This window comes from Trichechus manatus, unplaced genomic scaffold, assembly GCF_000243295.1.
Source record: "Trichechus manatus latirostris isolate Lorelei unplaced genomic scaffold, TriManLat1.0 scaffold00027, whole genome shotgun sequence".
In the NCBI taxonomy this organism is placed as follows: domain Eukaryota; kingdom Metazoa; phylum Chordata; class Mammalia; order Sirenia; family Trichechidae; genus Trichechus; species Trichechus manatus.
In genome coordinates this window covers 5,033,392-5,057,355 of record NW_004443963.1, presented here as the reverse complement: position 1 = coordinate 5,057,355, position 23,964 = coordinate 5,033,392, and the positions used below count along the sequence as shown (strand labels likewise).

Below are 23,964 nucleotides of genomic sequence, written 5' to 3'. Positions count from 1 at the left end.
CCTTGAGCTTGCCAGAAAGTCCACCTATATTGGATGCAGGCAACACCCCCCAAGGAAACTCCCTTTTAACTGATTGGCTATTCACAGCAGATCCCATCATGGACGGGATCCCATTACATCAGATATCATCATGGAGGTGATTACATCATTATATGACTGCCAGACTACATCATAACTGCCAAATCACTGAGAATCATGGCCCAGCCAAGATGACACACAACCTTAACCATCACACTTACTAAAAGAGGTATGTGTATCAGGGAGAAAGAAGATGATCTCCAAAGGGAGGCCTAAGATGCATGAAGAAATGGAGAACAAAGAAATCGGTAGACGTGTGAGTAAATCTAAACATTGACAATGTAGAAATCAATTCAGAAGAGGGCAGGAGTAGAGGTAAAGGAGACACAGAAAAAGCAGGGAACAGCGTAAAATAAGATGGTGGGAATAATTGCAAATATATCAGAAGTCAGGATAAATTCACAGATTAAAAGACATTGTCAGATCAGATATAAAATAATCCTGTTGGATCCTGTTTATAACAGATATAGGCGGTCCCTGGGTTACAGATGTCTGATTTATGTACGACCTGTAGTTACAAACCAACCCCCGTAAAGCCTATTATATTAAAAATTTGAGGTGCATAAAATGGTTATAATAACAAACGGGTGCTACTTGGCAACACACATCTAAACATTACCAGAAAGCTGTTAAGTATTAATATCAGACAGATCTTGAAATGCTATTGAAAAGAAATACTATTAGCTAGAGCAAGGGTCGATTATATAAAATTTTTAAAGCTTATGGTTATGCCTTAAGCTGTAATTCACCTTTAGAAGCAGCTTGTCTAGTTTCACATAATCGTATCTAAGTGATCAGGCTCACTGAAATGCTTGAAACTTGTTCTTTCAGAAAACAATCAAAGATTAATGAACATGTCCTGTTTCTAAGACTTCAGAGTTCTTCCAATCATGGCTCATTGATCTTGTGCTTGTTTTAGCAAGATTTCTGTTTTTCTATTCTTTACAGTGTTGGAGCACATACTGGTCTCTTGTAAGATTTATATATTCTGACACAGTCGTCAACCAATTAAAATTTTGTTATTCAAAGTTCCTGATGAAATTATGTATACCTATTGCAGTTGAGTTGATTCTGGCTCATAGGGACCCTATAGGACAGAGTAGAGCTGCCCCATGGGGTTTCCAAGGCTGTAAATCTTTACGGGAGCAGACTGCCTCATTTTTCTCTCGTGTAGCAGCTGGTGGGTTCAAACTGCCAACTTTTCAGTTAGCAATTGAGCATTTAACCACCGCTTCACCAGGGTTTTTAATTATACATTAAAAAAAAAAAAACCCGAAAAAACCATTGCTATCAAGTTGATTCCGACTCACAGCGACCCACCCTGAAAAAATGAATTGGAGCATTGATTTACTCGTTAATGACATGCTGCCCAACTTTAAATTGTCTATTAAACCTGCGTAACTATCTGTTAATGGTGTTCTGAGTTTATTGTTGACACCGGCCAATGCATTTCATGTGCAGCCAGCTCCCGTCTATCATTGAAGGCTTGCGTGTTGCTGTGATGCTGAACAGGTTTCAGTGGAGCTTCGAGACTAAGATGGATTAGGAAGAAAAGCCTGGTGATCCACTTCTGGAAACCAGTCAAAAAAACCCGGTGGATCACAACGGTCTGATCTGTAATGGATCATGGGAATGGCACAGGACCGGGCAGCGTTTTGTCCTGTTTTGCATAGGGTCGCCAAGAGTCGGGGCCGACTTGCTGGTTGCTAACAGCAACAACAACGTATTGTTTTATAGCTGTGTGACCTTGGGTCAGTTATGTTACATCTCAGCCTCCTTCTTCTCATCTGTCAATTGGAGATGGTAGTATTTGCCGCATGGAACTCTTGTGAGGTTGAGATGATAGATGAAAAGTGCACGGTGCAGGGCACATGGAAGGCACTGATATTTCTTTCTCTTCTACCTCCTCTGTGCTTTCATTAAGGATTCTTGATAGTTTGCCTAGTATTTGAACTTGTAATATGGCTAAATATGGTTATTTTTTCCTCTTGAAGCAAAATGTACTTTTCTTTCGAGTAGTTAAATTTTTTAAAAATTAAATCACTCAAGATTAGATGGTTATTAACCATTATTATATATGTTTTTTTTTTCTTCTATTTTTTATTGTGTTTTAGGTGAAAGTTTACGTTGCAAGTTAGGCTCCCATTTAACAATTTTTATACAGCTTATTCCATGACATTGGTTACATTTTTTACAATGTATCAACATTCCCCTTATTTCCATTCTTTTTGTTCTGTTTCCTTTCATCTGGCTTCCTCCCCTGCCCTCTCCTTAGCTTCTCATCTTTGTTTTAGGGTAAATGTTGACCATTTGGCCTCATACAGTTGATTGATTTAAGGCAGCACAGTATTCATAGGTGACACTGTTTATTTTATATAAGCAAATCTCTTATTTTAATGAAAGGTGACCACTGGGAGTGGCTTCAGTTCCAAGTTCAAAGAGTCTCTTAGGGTGATAGTTTTAGGGATTCCTCTAGTCTTTATTGGTCTAGTAAGTCTGGCCTTTTTCAGGAATTTTAGTTTTGTTCTACATTTTCCTCCCATTCTAACTGGGACCTTGTATTGCGTCCCTGGTTAGCACGATTGGTAGTGGTAGCTGGGCACCATCTAGTTCTTCTGGTCTCAGGCTAGAAGAGGCTGTGGTTCTCATGGGCCATTAGTCCCTATTATATATAGTTTAAATTTGAGTGTAGTTGCATGTAGTTTTATTTTTGGAACTTTAGGAAGTATGATAGATTTCTAAGGGATAGTCAGAATTACAGGTATTACTTACAGAGCAATAACAGGTATAATTTTAACTCTTGGTGGGAGTAGAATAAATGTCATATGCATTATTAATTATACAGATGAGTAATTCTGTTTGTCATGGATTGCTTTTCCCTGAAGATGATGTTGGTGCAAAATATATAAATTAATGGAAAAATTAAAGTTTCTCCTTAGGTTAATAGATGCAATAAAAATAACTTTTGAATTGGCTCCTTCTCTCGGGGCATGCCCAGCCGTTCCTATGAGATTCCATTGTTAAGTTCCTCATATTCTGGCGGTGTGATGTTTATTGGTCTTCTGGTGACGGTGATCTTGCTCATGGCTGAGCCCGTGCCTTATTGGGCTTTATAATCCCAGTCCACCACCCTTCTGTCAGTTTGTCAGAATGTGGGGGCTTGTGTGTTGCTGTGATACTAGAAGCTATGCAATGCCAGCAGGGTCACCCATAGTGGACAGGTTTCAGCGAAGCTTCCAGACTAAAAAGAAAAGCCTGACAACCTACTTCTGAAAATTAGCGAGTAAAAACCATATGGGTTACAATAGAATATTGTCTAAAAGAGTGCTGGCAGATGAGCCCCCTAGGTTGGAAGGCACTCAGAATACACAGTGACCGGGACAGTGGGCTCAAGCATACCAGCAGTCATGAAGATGGTGCAGGACTGAGCAATGTTTCATTCTGTTGTACATAATGTGTCTGGCACATAGTAGGTGTGCAATAAATGCTTATTTGAAAAATTCCTGTGAGTTTTCTAAGTAGGAGAACCAATTTACAAAAAGAGTACTTGCTGTATGATCCCATTTATATAAAATTCTTGGAAAAACAAACTAATCTGACCAAAGGCAGACCAGTGGTTGCCTGGGGATGGGCAGGAATAGGAAGGGGGTGGAATTCAAAGGGCTCTGAGGAAATGGTTGGGTGTGATAGATATGCTTATTATCTTCACTGTGATGGTTTCATAGGTAACATGTCAAACCTCATCAAATTGCCCACTTTAAATATGTGTAGTTTATTACACAACAATTAAACCTCAGTAACATTGTAAAATAAAAACAAAGAAAGACGGGAAGGGCTCCCTTTAGTCTGGCTTGAGGCAGGTACACACCCCAGGACAATCAGCTATTTCTGGGAGGTGAGACACTAGGAGTGGCCCTGTGTGAGGCAGAAAGGTCATCTCCCTGGACCTACAATTGTGGCTGAAGGGGCAGGACGGGTCCCGTAAGAACATGGAATTCCTGCAATAGCCATGTATTTAGAGGTAGGGGAGGATCAGTCCTTGTATAAGGGTTGGGGTGTGCTGGGCAGATAACCCCATAGATGATGGTCTCCTTAATTGTGAAAAGAAGGATACCGTGGGCACTTGATTTCACCCTGCCAGCTGTCATTGGACTATTGCAGAAGTGAAAGTGATTTGTATCTTAATGGATATTGGGGAAAACAGTTTCTGGGTAAAAATGTTAAGTGCTGTTGAGTCGATTTTTGATTCATCGCAACCCCGTGTGACAGTAGAACTGCCCCATAGAGTTTCCTAGGATGTAACCTTTACGAGAGTGGATGGCCAGGTCTTCCCCTCGTGGATTTGCTGGGTGGGTTTGAATCACCAACCTTTCAGTTAGCAGCCAAGCGCTTGAACATTGTGCCACCAGGGCTCCTGTGGGTAAAATAGTTGGATTTAAATCTCTAAAGTCTAATGTAATTATATAGTAGCACACGCTTCTGAGTTCTCTGTATCTCACCTAGGCCTTCAAAGTCACACTTTCTACTCAGCTCTATTTCCCTTACTGTGACTAATTATTGGCAGAAAGGATTGTTGAGTGAACATAACCATATCAAATAACATTGAGATAGAAGTGGGGATGATCATGTAACTAGTGCCTTACTTCCAAGGTTGGGGTGAACATTGTGTGAGGTCTGGGCACAGTGCCACAGCATTAGTCACTTGAGTAACTTATTGGTCCATTGAGTGCTGGGGAAATTCACAGACAGCTTGGTGGCATATGGGGCGAAGTGGAGGTTTTCTAAGGAGTCCTGGGTGGCATAAACAGGTAAGCAATTTCCTATTAACTGGAAGGTTGGCAGTTTGAGTCTACCTAGAGGCACTTCAGAAGAAAGACCTGGTGATTTACTTCTGAAAAATCAGACATTGAAAACCCTTCAGAGCATAGTTCTACTGTGACACACATGGGGTGACCAAAAGTTGGAATCCACTGTTTTTTTTTGAGGCTTTCTCCGTGTTTTTTGTAACCTCCAAAATTCTCTAGAAAAAAGTTGTCTCTTTCTCCACTCTTTTTTGTTTTCCTTCCTTTTCTTCTTTGGGCCCTTCAGATCAGTGTTTTCCTTATTCTAGGAGAACAGCTTGATGCCCTAGTATACTCTAGGGCGTATACTAAAAACTAAAAACATAATTGATTTGATTAGATCAACAAAAAATGCCATTTTAATTTCTCTGGGATTATGCTTTGTATTACCAAAAAGTTCAACTTCAAGTATTTTCAAGTGTATTTTGGCTCTTCTCTTTGATCGTATTCTTGGTAACATGGTTTAGTTCCTGATTTCAAATATCTGAGGGTCTATCATGAACCAGTACAAATATAGCTGGTATTTGGGGCTCCAAATGGAGTATGTGTAGGGTAGACAGTTTTCCTTTGCTTTGGTTGGCCTAAGAAGTGTTCCCAGAAGTTTTTGGAGGAAGGCGTGCGGACACAGATAGAGGCTGGAACTCTGATAACATGCAAATTTGCAAATTTTTGCTTTTGATTGTATCCCATGTTGTTCTCAGGGGTTTGTTCATTTTTCTTCATTCTTTGATTTTTTCTTAAAGTGGTATCCAAGGATTTGTCTTGAGTTTCACTGATCCTCTCTTCCACTGTTACAAATTTGTTCCCAAAACCTTGTATTGCACTGTCCATTTCTGAAATCTTGTTTATCTTTTGGATTTCTAATTGCTGTTTTTGTATGATTTCTAGTTGTTTGTTTATTTTGACATGTTGTTCTTGTATTATTTTCCAGAATTCTTCCACTGCTTTGTATCTGTTTTCCCTGATCTCGTGTGTATTTTCCATGATTTTGTCTATCTTTTCCTTATTTTTGTCTGCGTTTTCCTTAATCTCTTGGAGAGCCCTGAATATTAGAGTTTTGAATTCCTTCTCAGGTAGTTCCAGTGCCTCTTCTTCTACCAGAAGGTCATTGGGTATTTTATTTTAGTTGCTTTCTGGAGCCATCCTGTCCTGTTTTTTTTTAATACATTTCAATATTGTCTGCTGTCTTCAGGATATTCAGGAATTATTTTCTTCATTTATTGCTTGTAGATTTGTTTGTTTTGTTCTGGTTTTTTGTTTTCTTTGGTTATGTCTGGGCAAGCGGGCTGGGCGTGCTTTGTTGCTTGCTCGTCTGTGGGCACGATACTTCTCGTCACCTTGTCCAAGTGGGCAGGGCGGGTCGCTCAGATATGGTGCAACACGGCAGGTCCAGTAGGAGGGAGAGATGAGGACTGGTCGTTTTTGGCCTGTAGTGTGGCTGACAGGGCGGGGCTGGGGGACAGCGCAGGGTGGGGTCTGGTGGTCCATGCTAGTGCAGCTCAGTGGCATGGCACTTGGTGCACGGTTCAGATAGGCAGGAGGGAAGGGATAGGATGTGATGTGTGGAGCACAGTGGGTGAGAGAAAGAAGAATGAGAAACAGAAGCGAAAAAAAAAGATGAAATAAATGGTAGCCTTTTAGGATCTGGTGGGTGGTGGTGGGGCAGACCCGGCGAGGCCGAGTGCCAGTGGCTCTGTAGCCAAGTGGCTTGGCCTTTTGAGAAGGGGTGTGTGCGGCACATAGGGCTAGATCGACAGGAGAAAGGAAAGGAAAGAAGGGAAAGAGAAGAAACAACAGAAAGACAAAAAAAAAAAAAGACCAAACAACAACAACAAAAAATATAGATGTGGTGCTGGGGGAGCTGGCTGTTGGGTGGGGTGGAATTGGGGTGGCGATGAGCTGATGTCTCTCTCACTGAGTGGCGCAGCATGGCCCGTCAAGAAGGGGCGCATGCAGCACAGGGCCTAGATGAGAGGAAGAAGGGGGAAGATAAAGAAAAATAAAAAATATAGCACCAAGAGAGCCAGGCTGTGGGGGTGGCACAGATGCAGGGAGGCCATGTGCCTGAGGTTCTCTAGCCGAGTGGTACAGCACACCCCGTTGAGAAGAGGGGAGCGGTGCCCAGGGCTAGGTGGGTGGGAAAAAGGAAGGAAGGGAAGAGAGAGAAGAAACAACAACAACAAAAAGAAAAAAAACATGGCACTGAGGGAGCCCAGTGATGGGGGCAGCGCAGTGGACCCAGGGAGGCCATGTGCCGGTGGCTGTCTAACTGAGTGGTGTGGCAAAGTCTATCAAGAAGGGACAGGGAAGGAATGTGGGGCTCGGTCAGCAGGAAAAAGGAAAGTAAGGGAGAAAGAGAGAAGAATTTGAAAGAAGAAGAAGAGGAAAAAAAAAACAGCTCTGAAGGAGCCTGCTGGTGGGTGTGGCGCAGACCCAGAGAGGCTGTGTGTCAGTGAGTCTCCAGCCAAGTGAGGTGGCACAGCCCATCAGGAAGGGATGGGGAACAGCACACGGGGCTAGGTGGGTGGGAGAAGGGAAAAGAAGGAAGGGAAAGAGAGATAAGAAACTGAAAAGAAAAAAAAAGTGGCGCAGAGGGAGCCTGTTGGTGGGGTGGTGCAGACCTGGGGAGGCCGTGTGCCAGGGGCTCTTTAGCTGAGTGGTGTGGGACAGCTTGTCAAGAAGGGGCGGGGACAGCACATGCGGCTAGGTGGGTGGGAGAAAGGAAAGAAAGAAAGGGAGAGATAGAAAAGAAACTGAAAAAAGAAAAAATGGTGCTGAGGGAGCGTGCCAGTGGGGTGGTGCGGACCTGGAGACGCTGTGAGCATTGGCTCTCTAGCCGAGTGATGTGGCACAGCCCGTTGAGAAGGGGCAGAGACAGCACATGGGGTTACCTGGGCAGGAGAAAGAAAAGGAAGAAGGGGAGAGAGAGAAAACACACACAAAAAAGCCAAAAAAAAAAAAAAAAAACACCCCAATAACAACAAAAAAAATAGTGGTGAAGGAGCTGGCCAGTGGGGGCAAGGCGGACCTGAGTGGCAGTGAGCTGCTGTCTCTCTGGCCGAGTGACTGTAGCCTGTTGGAAAGCTGCGAAGGCCGCATAGAGGGAAGAAGGGTAGGGTGTGGGAAAGCATTTATCCCTGGTTACCGGGTGCTCTGTCTCCTGTTGGGAGCTCTGTGAAGTTGCCTTTCCGTACTCCGTGTCCACCACCATTCTTGGTGGCTGAGGTCCAGGATGGCAAATCTGTGCCATGTTGGCTAGTAGGGAACCTCCACTCCATAGCTCTCCTTGTTCTCTGTTCTCTGCCAGTTTCTTATTCCATTCAGTCTTGATCTAGTTCTTTATCCCTTCATTTGACACTTAGGGTTCCAGGATTGACGTTTGTATCTATTTTACTTAGTTTTTCGGGTCTTTGCTGTAGAGGGATGGTGTGGTGCTTCTGTCTATAGTGACTTGTTGGCTCCACCTCCTTTTTTTTCTTATGTGCCAGGCACTATTCTGAAACGGTGAAATTACTGGGGTAGAGGCTATAACATTTTTTATTTTCCTCAGTGTTTAAAAAAAATTTTTTTTTTTTCTGATTATAAAAGTAATACAAATACATACCTATGGGAGCAAAAAACCTAGGTAATACAAAAAGGGTCGCTGTGAGTAGGAGTCGACTTGACGGCAATGGGTTTGGTTTTTTTTAAATACAGAAAGGAAAGAAGAAAATTTCCTCAAAATTCTGTAACTTAGAAAAAATGATTTATTAATGTTTTGATGAATTTCCTTTTGTTCTTCTTTCTGATCTATGTTGGTGCGTATTTGTATATAGTTTATGTGTACGCAGTGTGCATGGGTGGCCTTTTAAAACAAAACTGGGACCTCATTCTGTATAAAATTTTGTATCTTGTTTTCACTCATAGTGAATATTTCTTCATGTTTTTAAAATTTGCAAAAATCCTTTTTCACAGCTGCATAAGATTCCATTTTACGAATATATCACACTATTTTAATCATCCCCCCCATTATTTGAGATTTAGTTTTCCCCCCAGTTTTTGCTTTATTAATATCACTTCTAATGAAATCTTCGTATATAAATCTTTATTCACATCTCTCAATATTTTCTTCACATAGATTGCTAGAAGGAGAATTACTAGGTCAAAGGGTATGAATATTTTTAAAAGACTCCGATATTTATTGCCAAGCTGCTTTCCCGAAAGCTGTGCCGATTTATACTCTCATAAAAGCAGTTGAGTGAGGCTGCCCGTTTCTCAAAGCCATCACCAACTTTGAGTTCTGTTGTTACAAACAAAGCAAGAATAGAAAAATCCCCCAAAAGAGCACATGAACAACAACAACAAAAGCAATAAAAACACCGCTGCAACTTTGATAGGTGGAAAAGGGCATCTTATTTTTAAGTCTTAGCCAAGTAACACATGCATATTATGGAAAAACATGTAAATGAAAAAAAGACAGTAAAACTACATGTAATTTCACCTTTCCGGGAGAGCTACTATTAACTGTATCTAGTTGTTTTAATTTTCTTATTTTGAGTAAAATTCACCATTTTAATAAAAAACATTTCTTGGTGTATATCCTTTACCTTTTATTTATCTTGTTTTTGTATGGATTTTTTATGTTAAGGGTATTAGTTCTTTGCTGTTTGTAATTTTTTATCTACTGTGCCTCCCTCCCCAGTTATTGTTTTTGATATTTTTGGGTACAGAGAAGTTTGAAAATTTTATATTGTAAATCTGTTGCAACCCTTTGTGAGTTTATTCTGTTGTTTTTATGTTTGGAAAGTTATATTCTTTTCAGAGATGAGATAAATAGTAATCTGTATATTTCTTTTACTTTCTTATTTTTAATTTAAGTCTTTGATTCTCATGGCATTTGTTTTGCAGTATAGTGTGAAGGAGTATCTCACCTGCCATTTTTTCCATGTAGCTAACCAATGTTTACATAGAGAAGCAGGACAAAGAGACAAATACTCCAGGTAGATTTGACTCAAGTTGGTAGCTAATTATAGTATATGTTAGAGAATACAGAGTAGCAGATACCCATCTTGTTGAAAATAGGGCAAATGAAGGAGAATTTAAGATTGAAAAGATGGATTAAAGTATGAATGGAGAATGCCTTTGATGCCCTGCTAAAGAGTTAAAACTTGTAAAGAGCAAGAATTTCGAGTGGCTGCACAATCTTTTTCTTTCTTTCTTTTTTTTTTTTTTAATTGTACTTCAGGTGAAGGTTTACAGAACAAATAGTTTCTCATGAAACAGTAGTACACATATTGTTTTATGACATTGGTTAACAACCCCACTACATGTCAACTCTCTCCCTTCTCGACCCTTTTTTTTTTTTTTTTGGTGAAAATATACATAGCCAAAGATACACCATTTCAAAAATTTCTACATGCACAGTTCAGTGACATCAACTATGCTCTTCCAATTGGTAGCTGCACAATCTTAAAATGCAGTTTTAGGCAGGACTCTTTCAGCTGCAAACAATAGAAAATCCAACTCAAACTGATTTAATTTAGGCAAAAAAAACCCCCCAAAAAACGGCAAAGATGGCATTTTATGGGTTCTTGTAATTGAGAGACCCAGAGACCTCAAGGTGACTTGACCAGGAGTTCAGATGACGCCATTAGGTGATTTCTTGCTGTCTCTTGACACTGCTGTCTTCCCCATTGGCATCTTTTTCAGGTTCCATGCAGTAGTTAGTGTAGTGGAACCCCAGTGAGACCACATAATCTGAATGTGGGGAGGGGAGATTTCCCAAAGAAATTCAGGGTACTGAAGGAGTAGAAGGGGTATTAGTCAGTTTAGGCTGTGTCATGCTGCAGTGAGAAGCAATACCAAATTCTCAGTGGCTTATTACAACAAAAGTATATTTCTTACTCATGCAAAGTATGCTGGGGACTCAGGCAGCTCTTCAGGATAGTCACCCTACACGTGGTAACTTTGCTTTCCAGACTACTTCCGTTTTGGGGTGTCTCCATAGCTGTGATAGGCACATAGGGAAGGGAGGGTGCTTGGGTCTGGAGTGACACATGCCACTTCTGCCCACAGTCTATTGGCCTGAGCTGGGGATGGGAGGGTGGAGGGTTGATTGTAATTCTCCCCTGTGTCTGGAGGGAGAGGAGAACTGCATATAAGTGAGCATGAGGTGGCTGTACCATGCTGGGCACGTAAAGGCAGCCACGACCTACACCCGTGGCTTACCAGAGGGAAGAATTTAGGACCTCAGTTTGTCAGACCATTCCTTATACCCCCATGTGTCTTCATCTGACTAGTTCCTGGGGGGATGCTGAGAGTACATAATGCATTTGGTTTAAACTTCCAGAGCTTTCCAATGCTGTGTACCCAAGGGCTGAGTGATAGTCATGTTGGCTTCCTGAGGACATCTGGAACATTCCTTGACACAGCTCAGGGAATGGATTTCTGTTGTGACCTTGGTACTGTTCCGGCACACCACTCTTAGACAGTGCTGGGCACCACAAGGCTCAGGGCCTTTGTTAAGGGAGAGTTGTTTGGCATTTCTGGACATGAAATGGGATGAAGTACTTGGCAAAAATATTTTGCAAGCAGAGATCTTTACATAGTTTAAAAATGTTTGTTTCAATAGATGAAAAGTGACTTCTGTATCTAAGCTCTGACTTCATTCGTATTCATATTCATTCTCTCTGTATCTTTCAGTAGTAAAGATAGATATTTAGGCAAGGAATGGCATTCTTCCATACCTACCTACCAGTTGCTGTTGAGCTGATTTACACTCAGGGAGACCCCACGTGTGTCAGAGTGGAAATGTGCTCCATAGAGTTGTCAATGGTAGTGATCTTTTGGAAGCAGATCGCCAGGCCTTTCTCCCAAGGTCCCTCTGGATGGATTTGAATAGCCAATGTTTTAGTTAGTGGCTGAGCACATTAACTGTTTGCGCCACCAAGGGACTCCTATTCTTCCATAGTGGTCTTTCACTGCCTTGTCCTGCGCCATGCTCACAATCCTTGTTATGCTCGAACCCTTTGTTGCAGCCACTGTGTCAATCCATCTCCTTGAGGGTCTTCCTCTTTTTCGCTGACCCATAGCATGTCCAAAGTATGTAAGATGTAGTCTCGTCATCCTTGCTTCTAAGGAGCATTCTGGTTGTATTTTTTCCAAGACAGATTTGTTTGTTCCTTTGGCAGTCCATGGTGTATTCAGTATTCTTTGCCAACACTACAATTCAGAGGAGTCAATTCTTCTTCAGTTGTCCTTATTCATTCGCCAGCTTTCGCATGCATATGGTGCAGTTGAAAATACTATGGCTTGGGTCAGGTACACGTTAGTATTCAAGGTGACATCTTTGCTTTTCAACACTTCAAAGAGGTCTTTCGCAGCAGATTTGCCCAAGGCAATGCGTCTCTTGATTTCTTGACTGCTGCTTCCATGGGTGTTGATTTAGGAGCCAAGTAAAATGAAATCCTTGACTACTTCAATCTTTTCTCTGTTTATCACGATGTTGCGTATTGGTCCAGTTGTGAGGATTTTTGTTTTCTTTATGTTGAAGTGTAATCCATACCGAAGGTTGTGGTCTTTGATCTTCATCAGTAAGTGCTTCAAGGTTGTGTCATCTGCATAACGCAGGTTGTTAATGAATCTTCCTCCAATCCTGATGCCCCGTTCTTCTTCATAGAGTCCAGCTTCTCGGATTATTTGCTCAGCATACAGATTGAATATGGTGAAAGGATACAACCCTGACGCACACCTTTCCTGGCTTTAAACTACACAGTATCCCTTTGTTCTGTTTGAACGACTACCTCTTGATCTGTGTACAGGTTTCTCATGAGCACAATTAAGTGTTCTGGAATTCCCATTCTTCGCAATGTTATCCATAATTTGTTATGATCCACACAGTCGAATGCCTTTGCATAGTCAATTAAACACAGGTAAACATCTTTCTGGTATTCTCTGCTTTCAGCCAAGATCCATCTGACATCAGCAATGATACCTCTCATTTCATGACCTCTTCTGAATCCAGCCTGAATTTCTGGCAGTTCCCTGTCGATATACTGCTCTGACAGTTCCATCAGAGTGGCAGCTTCCAGGTCAGAGTGGCAGCGTTGGAGAACTGTGTTCTCGTCTGCTCTTTGGCTAAATGAGCAACAGAGCTGGCTTTCTATTTTTTTTTTTTTTTGCAATAATTGTATAGTCTTGCTGCCATCATCCATTATCCAAAAGGCATTCATTTTCTAAATTTGTTCCCACTCTTGTTTCTGCTTTGGGAAAGAACATAACTGACTAGTCAAGAGGTGCTCGGTTTATGCTTTAGAGTCTAAAGTTTAGACAGTGTTTCTCTTTTGGAGAGTAGCTGGCATTCTTTCACCTTGTGATTATTCATGTTGCTCTTAACACTTTCTTGAGATGGTCTCATGGGGTGTTGAGATCACTTCTTAGCTTCTCATGTTCCTCGTGTTTATTTGAGGATGACGAGTGAAGCATTCAGGCTTTCAGGTGATGGCATATATGTGATTAATAAAACTTGGCCTTTACTCCAGCGGGGGAAATTACGTGCAGCTTTTGGAGATGTGCTGACTATTCTTGGTTTTCCGTGGAAGGAGTTTTTTCTTGAGGGCTTCACGTATGCTTCCCTAGCAGTAGATAGGGAGCTAGAGTTGATTGCCAACTCCATTTCTAAATTTAAACTTTTAATTTAAACACGGTATTAGGACTTCCCTTGGAAAGGTCATTTGTGAAAGTGGAGCTTTTGGTCACTCAGTAAGTAGTCCCGTGTCACTTGCTTCATGTGGACAATGCGGTGTGCTCATCCTCAGAAAATTGCATCATCTCCAGGGGCCCATCAGTTACGCAAGGCTGGGGATATTTGATGTTAGAGACCAGAGAACTTGGTACAGCTGGCCTCTCCCCTTCTTTAGGACTAGTTCTTGTGAACTGTCTGTCTTCCAGTTTCTTGGAAATGTTAGTGTATGTTTAGCATCCTCAGATCTGCCTTTTTTTGCAAAGGAAAACAAAAACCAAGGTCATTATCTCATTGATTTTGGCAAAAGAAGCCAGCGAGGAAATGAAATTGTTGGTGAATCTTGACTGTTTGGATTTTTAGTAGACTCAGCGGGAGTAAAATTAATTTATTCATTCGTATATTTGCATTCATTAGCTTGGAAATGCTGTGTGGAGTTAGAAAGGCTTGGTTTTAAGTGTAACGTAGGAACTAAAGAACCCTGGTGGTGCAGTGGTTAAGCGCGCAGCTGCTAGCCGAAATGTCAGCAGTTCGAAGCCACCAGCTGCTCTGTGGGAGAAAGATGTGGCAGTCTGCTACTGTAAAGATTACAGCCTTGGAAACCCTATAGGGCAGTTCTACTCTGTCCTATCGGGTCACTGTGTGTCAGAATCCACTCGATGGCAATGGGAATGTGGGAACTTAACTGGGCACCATGAGTAGGCTTCAGGGGTCAAAACTCCCCTGAAATTTTACATAAATTCTGCATGCGCATTTTTCTGGAAGAGGGCTCATAGCTTTTGTCTGGTTTCCAAAGGCAACCATGCCCCAAAGGTGGAAGGAGCTTTCTGAGATGATGCTTAGAACACTTCCCAGCCGCTGGGACCCAAACCTTTCCTCATGCCTCAGTCCCCTGATTGGAGTGCCACTGTACGTGAGAAGTGCCTCTTAGATATTTCAGCTGACCCCTTAGAGTGGAAGTGGGTGCTGTGGGCTGTTCATAGGCAGAAAGAAGTGAGCCGAAGACAAAGGAGAAACACTGTAGACTTTATGGTAAGCACTGAAATGATGAAGGATTAACCACATTTTATTTTAGAAAAAAATGAACCCTTCACAAATGCTGGTTGATTCTCATCACCATGGGGAACGGAGTTAAGAACATCAATTCTGGAGCCAGATTTACTGGTTCAAATCCCAGTTCTGCCATTTAGTGGTTGTGTGTCCTTCAGCAAATTATATAATTTCTTTGTGCCTCAAGTGTCCTCATCTATAAAATGGGGATAATATAATATTTACTTCATAAGGTTATTGTAAGGATTAAATGGGATAATATAAAGTCTTATGATTGCGTGTAGTACATAGTAAGAAAACCCAGTTGCCGTAGAGTTGATTCTGACTCATGGCAACCCCTGTGTGTGTCAGAGTAGCTCCACAGAGTTTTCAATGGCTGATTTGTCAGAAGTCGATCACCAGGCCTTTCTTCCAAGGCACCTCTGGTGGACTCAAACTTCCAACATTTTGGTTAGCAGTCAGGCTGATTAACAATTTACACCACTCAGGAACATCAGTACATGGTAAGAGCCTAATAAATCCTAGCTATTATAATGCAGCAAGGTGGTTGTTCTTAGTAATGTAGGAGTAGTAAGAGTGGAGGAGTTCTTGGGTGGCACAAATGGTTGAGAGCTTGACTACTATCCAAAAGATCAGTGGTTCGAACCCACGTAGAGGAGCCTGGCAATCTGCTTCTGAAAGGTCAGCCTTGAAAACCCTATGGAGCAGTTCCGCTGTGCACACATGGGGTTGCTGTCAGAATTGACTCAATGGCAACAACAACAGCAAGGTACAGACATTTCGATTTTTGTGTGTATATGTTAGTTGTTTTGCATGTTCCTACAAAAGGCATCTGTCTTAGGCATTTGCCTGCTTACAAGCTGTTTCAAGTAACTTTTGGTGCATAAACATCATAAAAGGTGAAAGGATACTGTCACATCCTCTTAGCAAAGTAACATGGTCCATATCTTGTCATACAATATTGCATGCTGAAATTCTTCCTGATAATTGATTATCTTTTAAACGATTAATTGGATGAGAATACCATATTTCCTTTTTGTCTTTAGAAATGTATTGTTCAATCTTTGATCCTTAATTTCATCCAGGATGTGCTGATATAATGAAGACTCATGAAGTCTGAGATTTCACTTATATGATCAATTTCAATCAGACTCTAAAGAGCTACTGCCTGCGTCTTGGCATTAATCTTTTGACTCATCTAATAATTGTGAAATATCTTTTTCTGTCAGTTTTCTTCTTTTTTTTGCCATTATGGGTAGAAAATGAAAAATTACATGAATTCTCAACTGTGTTCTGTGAAAGCTAAAAAATGACTGCAAAGATGGTATCTTCAGACTTCTTGTATTCCTTCCTGAAAAATGATGCAGTCCTTTGGGCAATGCAATGAGGAAACTGAAGGATGATGTTGTAATGATGATTTATTTCACTATTGTACCATCTTAAATGATCCCATCATTTTCAAGCTTTCTTTTTTATCATAGGTAGGAGTAATTGATGGGTAATGATGAAATTGGGTCCCTGGGCGGCACAAATGGTTTGCACTTGACCACTAACCTAAAGGTTAGTGGTTCAGATCTACCCAGCAGTGCCATGGGAAGAAAGGCCTGGCGATCTGCTTCCATACAGATTACAGCAAAGAAACCTGCTCTGTACACATGGGGTCGCTATGAGTTAGAATCGACTTGATAGCAACTGGTTTGTTTGTTTTAATGATGAAATTATTCCTAGAATGATAAAATAGGAAAATATTTCAAGATATAGGAAAAGTAAGATCACTGAGATCCATGTTGCATCTTAGATTTTTGAAAAACATCCAGTAGACTCGTATGGTAATTGTGAGGTAGAATGAGTTTTTGGAAGACCTCTAAGAAAGAATAGAAGTCATGAAATAGCAGTTCTTACAAATAAAACTGCTCAAAAAAGAAACTCAAAAGCTAACATTGGAGCCAGTGGACCCAGATGGTGTTGCTGAACCGGGAAGGTGGGTCCTTGTCTGGCGCACTCAGACCTGCCAGTAATCTGGACACCGGTCTTTGAGAAAGAGAAAGTAACTTTATTGAAATGCGAAGAGCAAGGAGCTGGGAGGAAGTTCCTCAAATATGACTCCCCGAGCTATGGGGAAACAGGGCTTATATATGATTTGGGTAGCAAGATGGCAGCTGTGCAGGCGTACTGGGGAGGGAAAATTCTAGAAAGAATACGTTGCAGGAATTATGGTAGCTAGGAAACAGAGGTCACGTGTTTCTTGTCAAATCTCTAGCTTTGGAATAGGGTCCGGGTGATGCGTTTCCTTCTGATTGGTTCCACCTGTTGTTGTGTCCGCTGTTGAGGTTAACTAATGGTCACAGCTGGCCCAAATCTAGCTTGGGCTGGTTTAAGGCAGTCTTTTCTGACTAATAGAAATTTACTGGCATTTGTAGGGTCAGGTTACAAGGGTTATGCCGGGGGTCTATCCTGCTTCTAATATATCATCTGAAGGAAATAATTTAAAAGGCAGACAAAGACTATCATATGAAGATGTTCACTGCAGTGTTATTTTTATTAAAATAGGAAAAAACCTAGGTGTATAACAGAATAATAGATTGGTTACGGCACGTCAGTGTACCAAAATCTTATGTAATGGTATAAAGTTACATTTTCAGAAGATCTTTAATGATATGGGAATACAGTCATGATAACCAACCAGTTATCGGCTCTGACTCATGGCAACCGCATGTATGTCAGAGTAGGAAAACCTGTATTCCCTAGAGTTTTCAGTGGCTGGCTTTTCGGAAGCAGATTGTCAGGCCTTTCTTCCAAGGTGTGTCTGGGTAGAGTAGAACCTCCAACCTTTTGGTTAACAGCCAAGCATGTTAACTCTTTGCACCACCCAAGGACTTGATAGTCATGATAGAATATTAAATTTACAAAGCACAATGCACAACTATATACCGTGTAAGGTCACCTGTGTAAAATCTATACGTGAAAAATATTGGTAGCAAATACATGAAATGTTACTAGTTTTTTTTTGTGTGTGGATGTTGAGGTGATGTGTGATATTTAAATTTTACTGTTTACACATTTTTGTCTTCTAAAATCTATAATTATCGTGTATCATTTTTTAAGCAAAGCTCATCTTTTTGTGATGTTGAAGCAAATCATTCTGTTTTTATAACAGCTTAATTAAGGTGTAAATTACATACCACACAGTTCATCTATTTGAAGCATACCATTCAATGGTTTTTAGTATATTCACAGAGTTGTTCAATCATCACTACAATCCATTTTAGAACATTTTCATCACTCTTAAAAGAAAAAAAAAAAATCTTGCAATCCATTAGCCATTACTCCTCATTTTCCCCCAACCGCCCGTGGCCCTGGCAACCACTAATCGACTTTCTGTCTCTGGGTTTGCTAGTCTTGCATAGTTCATATAAATGGAATCATACAGTATGTGGTCTGTGACTGGCATAAACTTTCACTTAGTGTAATCTTTTTAAGGTGAAGCAAGTCATTCTTGTACTTTAGCTTACTCATTTTATTTAAAAATAATGCTAACCTTTATTTATTATACGATATAATGTATTTTTTCTTTACTTCTAGATTTGGTTCCTTCAATTATGAACAACCTGTTGAATCCAGACGCCATTTTCTCCAACAATGAAATGAGCCTGTCAGATATTGAAATCTATGGCTTTGATTATGATTACACTTTGGTGTTTTATTCAAAGCACCTCCACACACTGATATTTAATGCTGCTCGAGACCTTCTTATAAATGAACACCGGGTAAGATGACAGGGACATTTGGGTCTTCCTCCCCTTTTTGCTTACACGTTTAAAGAACAGCCTTGAGCTGACAGCCCCTTGCTTGACACATAGAAGTCGTTTAGTAAGTTGTTGCTGAATGAATGAGTAGATTTTATTCTGTTCCAGATAACTATATCTGCGAGGTAGTTGTTTTGAAAAAAGTCTTCAGCTGTCTCTTTGGTAAAAGACTGCTGTAAGTTTGGCATTGATGGAGACTGTTACGGATTGAACTGTGTCCCCCAAGAATGTGTGTCAACTTGGCTAGGCCGTGATTCCCTGTATTGCGTGATTGTCCACTATTTTGTTATCTGATGTGATTTTTCTGTGTGTTGTAAATCCCACCTCTATAATGTTAATGAGGCAGGATTAGAGGCAGTTATGTTAATGAGGCAAGACTCAATCTACAAGATTAGGTTTTGTTTTAAATCAGTCTCTTTTGAGATGTAAAAGAGAGAAGCAACAAAAGAGATGGGGTGGGCCTCATACCACCAAGAAACAAGAGCCACGAGAATAGCTCAACCTTTTGACCCAGGGTCCCTGCACTGAGAAACTCTTCAACCGGGAAAGATTGATGACGAGGACCTTCCCCCAGAGCCAACACAGAGAGAAAGCCTTCCCCTGGATCTATTGCCCTGAATTCTGACTTCTAGCCTACTAGACTGTGAGAGAATAAGCTTCTGTTTGTTAAAGCCATCCACTTTTGGTATTTCTGTTAAGCAGCACTAGGTAACTAAGACAGAACTTGGTACCAAAAGACAGTGGGGTGCTGCTTTAACACATACCTTAAATGTGGAAGCGGTTTGGAACTGTGAATGGATAGAGGCTGGAAGAGCTTTAAAGCGTCTAACAGTAAAAGCCTAGATTGCCTTGAAGAGACTGTTGGTGGAATTATGGACATCAAAGACAGTTGTGGTGAGGACTCAGAAGGAAGTGAGGAGGCTGTTACAGCGGAGACGATGCAGACGGCGAGAAGCAGCAGCAGAGAAACCATAGCAGCGGAACCAGAAGACTGGTGTGAGACAGCGCTGGAGCCGACCCACAGAACAAGAGAACTGAATGCCGTTGCACAGGATGCTTTCTGGCAGAGTAGGGTGCCTCTGGGCACTTGTTGGTAGAGCTGAAGAGCTTGGGAAAACTTGCTCCAGCAGGGCACATATCCAGGCTGTGAGGCTCGAGGGCCAAGAGGCCAAGGAACCAGGAAGCAGAAGCTGAAGAGACAAGGAACACAGGAAGCAGAAGCTGAAGAGACAAGGAACACAGGAAGCAGAAGCTGAAGAGACAAGGAACACAGGAAGCAGAGCTGCCTCAGTCTCAAAGGGTAGGGCCACGAACTCTGGAGTCTCAAAGGGTGGAGTCGCCACCCAGATGGATTAGGAGAATGGTGTACCTAAAGCCACGGAAGCAGAGTTGCAATTCCAGTCGGCCTGGATGGCAGAGCTGAAGCCCAGGGCACAGGGGCGTCCACTAGGAATCTGGAGAGTGTGGCCAACGCCTAGAGTCTGGAGGGCAGGGCTATTGTGTAAATGGTCTCAGAGAACAGGATTATTTTCAAGCCTTGAGGGCTAATGTAATGTGTTCTGCTGACTTGCTTGGTGCCTATTACTCCTTCTTTCTGTCCAGTTTCTCCCATATGTAATGGAAATGTCTAGCTTATGCCGGTTGCACCATTGTACTTTGAAAGCAGGTAACTTGTATTCTAGATTTTACAGATAAAGGGGAATTTTTGGATTTTGGACTTGGAGTTGATTTAAGACTTTTGCTATGATATAATGGGGTGAATGTGTTTTACATGTGACAAGGACATGAATTTTGGGGAGCCAAAGAGTGGAATGTTATGGATTGAATTGTGTCCCCTAAGAATGTGTGTAAACTTGGCTAGGCCATGATTCCCTGTATTGTGTGATTGCCCACCATTTTGTCATCTGATGTGATTTTCCTCTGTGTTGTAAATCCTACCTCTATGATGTTAATGAGGCAGGATTAGTGGCAGTTATGTTAATGAGTCAGGACTCAACCTATAAGATTAGGTTTTGTGTTAAGTCAGTCTCTTTTGAGATTTAAAAGACAGAAGCAAGCAAAGAGACAAGGGGACCCCATACCACCAAGAAACAAGAGCCAGGAGAATAGCACATCCTTTGGACCTCGGGGTCCCTGTGCTGAGAAGCTCCCCGACCAGGGAAGATTGATGACAAGGATCTTCCTCCGGATCCAACAGAGAGAGAAAGCCTTCCGCTGGAGCTGGCTCCCTGAATTCTGACTTCTAGCCTACTAGACTGTGAGAGAATAAGCTTCTGTTTGTTAAAGCCATCCACATTTGGTATTTCTGTTATAGCAGCACTAGATAACTAAGACTCAGCTGCAGATGTCTGTGTTCTCAAGGCTTACAGAGCAGTGACATAGCTCCTTCCACACCTGGTGAAGTAGCAGCCTGGCGAGTGCTGATTAGAAGGGATTCCTCAAATGGTAGGCAGGGTCTTACCCTCAGTACTAATTTGAATTTTTTTTTTATATAGAGAATATTTTGAATGTCTTGGAGCCCTGGTGGCACAGTGGTTAAGAGCTCAGCTGCTAACCAAAAGATCAGCAGTTCGAATCCACCAGCCCCTGCTTGGAAACTGTATGAGGCTGTTCTGCTTTGTCCTGTAGGGTTGCTATGAGTGGGAGTCGACTCGATGGCATCGGGTTTTTTTTTATGGTTCTGTGCTAAGCCCTGTAATAGAAGCAGGGAGGATAAAGAGGAATAGGACACAGGTGCTGCCCTTGGAGAACCAGCAGTGTGTAATGAGGGAGTCAGCCAGGTGGGCGGATAAATTATGAAGCCACCTGGTGGAGTCCTCAATAGAAATCTGAACAGAGGGCTAGGGATACATACAGGATTGTTGGAACAACTACCTCTGCCTGAGGGAATTGGGGACATAACAAAGAAGGTGATATTTCAGCCTAGTCTTGAAGAAGTTTACCAGCAAAAGTGGACTTAAGGTGGGTGGGATGGGTGAGTATGAGTAACCTAGAGACCCAAATCGTGGCAACTGATCATTTTTACTTGACTCTTTAAGTACCAGATATATAATGAGCTGGGTGTAATAGAGACAAGCCTCATTATGCCCTCCAAGACTTCTCTTCCCAGGCTTTTCATTCTTAGTTTTTTCAGCTATTCTTACTTGCCTATTCCATTCTTTTCATTATCCTGGTCACCCTCCTTTGTGTATGCTCTGGTTTGTCCCTCCCAAGTGTGAGGCCATGAACTGAAGATGTTACTGCAGGTGGGGTCTGACCAGGGTGGAATAGAGGGAGACCACCACCTTCCTGGTTCTGGATGCCATACTTTTATTACACTGATACAACCAAAGTTTCTGTTAGTTTTGACCATTTGATCTAGTATATCCCTGATCCTATCAGCTTTTTGTTACCAGTGGAGTTAAGAAGTAACACATTTTGTCCTCTTCCGAAATACAGAAATGGCATTGGCCAAAAACAACCTTCCCTTCTGCCATTAATCCAACAGCCAGCTTATGGCACTTTACCAGATGTGAAGCCATCTAGCCACTTGCCATCCAGCTGCATGTCTCCATTTGTTCCAGACAGATGCTTCTCTTCTATCAGATCTGTGGTCCTTTCCCTTGACCGTAAGGAGAATGGTGAATTGAGAACTAATGGTTATGCTTTTGCTCTCCCATCTGACGGTCTACACCATTTCTTCACCACCTGCTGGGAGATCGAGCTAAAGGGGTGTTGAATTGGTGTTGGCTTTGTAGTATAAGGTCTTCTGACCTCATTTTCTGTGACTTCGATATCATCTATAAAATCAAGGTCATTACATAACAGCACCATCTATTGATTGTCAGCTATGTGCCAAAAGCAGAGGCACTAGAGGCTCGAATACTGGCTTTTACCACTTATTTCCTATGTGGTCTTGAGCGACTCACCTGATTTCTCTGAGCCTCAATGTCCTCCTCTTTAAAATGGGCATAGTGATAGTGCTTTCCTCACAGTGTGCTTGTGATCATTAAATGAGTCAATATATGTAACATAGAAAGCGTTCAATAAATGTTAGCTATTACTATTAATAGCTTGATGACAACAGGTTTGGTTTTTTTTGGATGAAGGTACACATTTGGAGGATGAAATCAAGAATCAAACACTTCCTTCTATTCCTTGGCAGGCATGTGAAATGAAGATATGGAGATAGCCATCACCCTATATTATATACATTTTTGTAAAAATTTGTTCTTATAAAAAAAAAGGTAATTGAAGGAGCTGGAACTTTTACATTTGCTTTTTGGAAAGATGCAAAATTGCAAATTTAATGTGCATCTCAAAAGCAGATGTCTTTCCATCTCTACAAGCATATAAAGTGCATTTACTCTTGGCAGGAAAAAGGGCACCCAGCTTGGAAGAATTCTTTTGTTTAATCGAAGCAAGAGAAAAATCTGCGTAAGCACAATTGAATCTATTAATATGCCTGATATAATTAGAGTTATAACATTTCTTTTATCCAAGTAATAAACAGACATAATGTGAATGAGATTTCAGTGATCTTAAATCTGGAAGCTTTTCCAATCACCATCATTGCACCTTTTATTTTTTCCATCTGTTTCATCTCTCTTCACCCTCAAAATTTCAAAAACTTTTAATTTTATTTCCATCTGAACGATAAACCCACTGAGTAGAAAGGGAAGGTGTGATCAGCCCTGCAGTGGGCAGCATGGAGTAGAGGAGAGGGCACAGGTACTTGGAAACAAACAGATCTGAGTTTAAACCCTGGTTCTGCTTCCTACTGGCCTGTAGGCTTCAGCTAGCGGCTTAACTCTTTAAGCCTCAGTTTCCTCAACTGTAAAACAGACACATCCATTTGCAGGGCTGATATACAGATTAGAAATGAGTAATAGTAATAAAAACCTTTGCAGTCCAGTCAATTATTATGGCTCATAGCGACCCTATAGGGTAGAGCAGAACTGCCCCATAGGGTTTCCAAGGAGTGGCTGGTGGATTCGAACTGCTTACCTTTTGGTTAGCAGCCGAGCTTTTTAACCACTGTGCCACCAGGGCTTCATACCTTCATCAGAGGGCTCATTAACTGGCAGTCACATTCATTCCATTGCTGAAAGCCTAACATCAGCCTTGATGCCTTGCATTCTCCTATGTACCATGTCCCATCTCTCAACAGGTAACGTGGACTCTCTCTTTTTTTTTTTAAATTTTTTTTAATTGTACTTCAGGTGAAGGTTTACCGAACAAATAGTTTCTCCTTAAACAGCAGTACACATATTGTTTTATGACATTGGTTAACACGGGCTCGCTCTCTTTTATAAATGAGCTTTTTGTTTTAGATTTATAGAAAAGTTGCAAAGGTAGTACAGAGAGTTCTTGTATACCCCTGGACAGGTTTCCCCTAATATTAACACCTTACATTACTGTGGTACACTTATCACAACAAATGAACCAATATCGATTCATTATACTGGGGCTAAATGAGAATTTTAATAAA

The 23,964-nt window shown here is 41.4% G+C and overlaps 1 protein-coding gene across 1 annotated transcript in view; it reads left to right on the top strand.

The window, feature by feature from the left end:
- Positions 1–23,964, top strand: part of NT5DC3 (5'-nucleotidase domain containing 3) — a 79,760-nt gene that overhangs the window by 7,930 nt on the left and 47,866 nt on the right. The window contains exon 2 of the mRNA XM_004373770.1: positions 18,271–18,455. Coding sequence (XP_004373827.1) covers positions 18,271–18,455 — 185 coding nt within the window. The remainder of the gene's footprint in view (positions 1–18,270; positions 18,456–23,964) is intronic.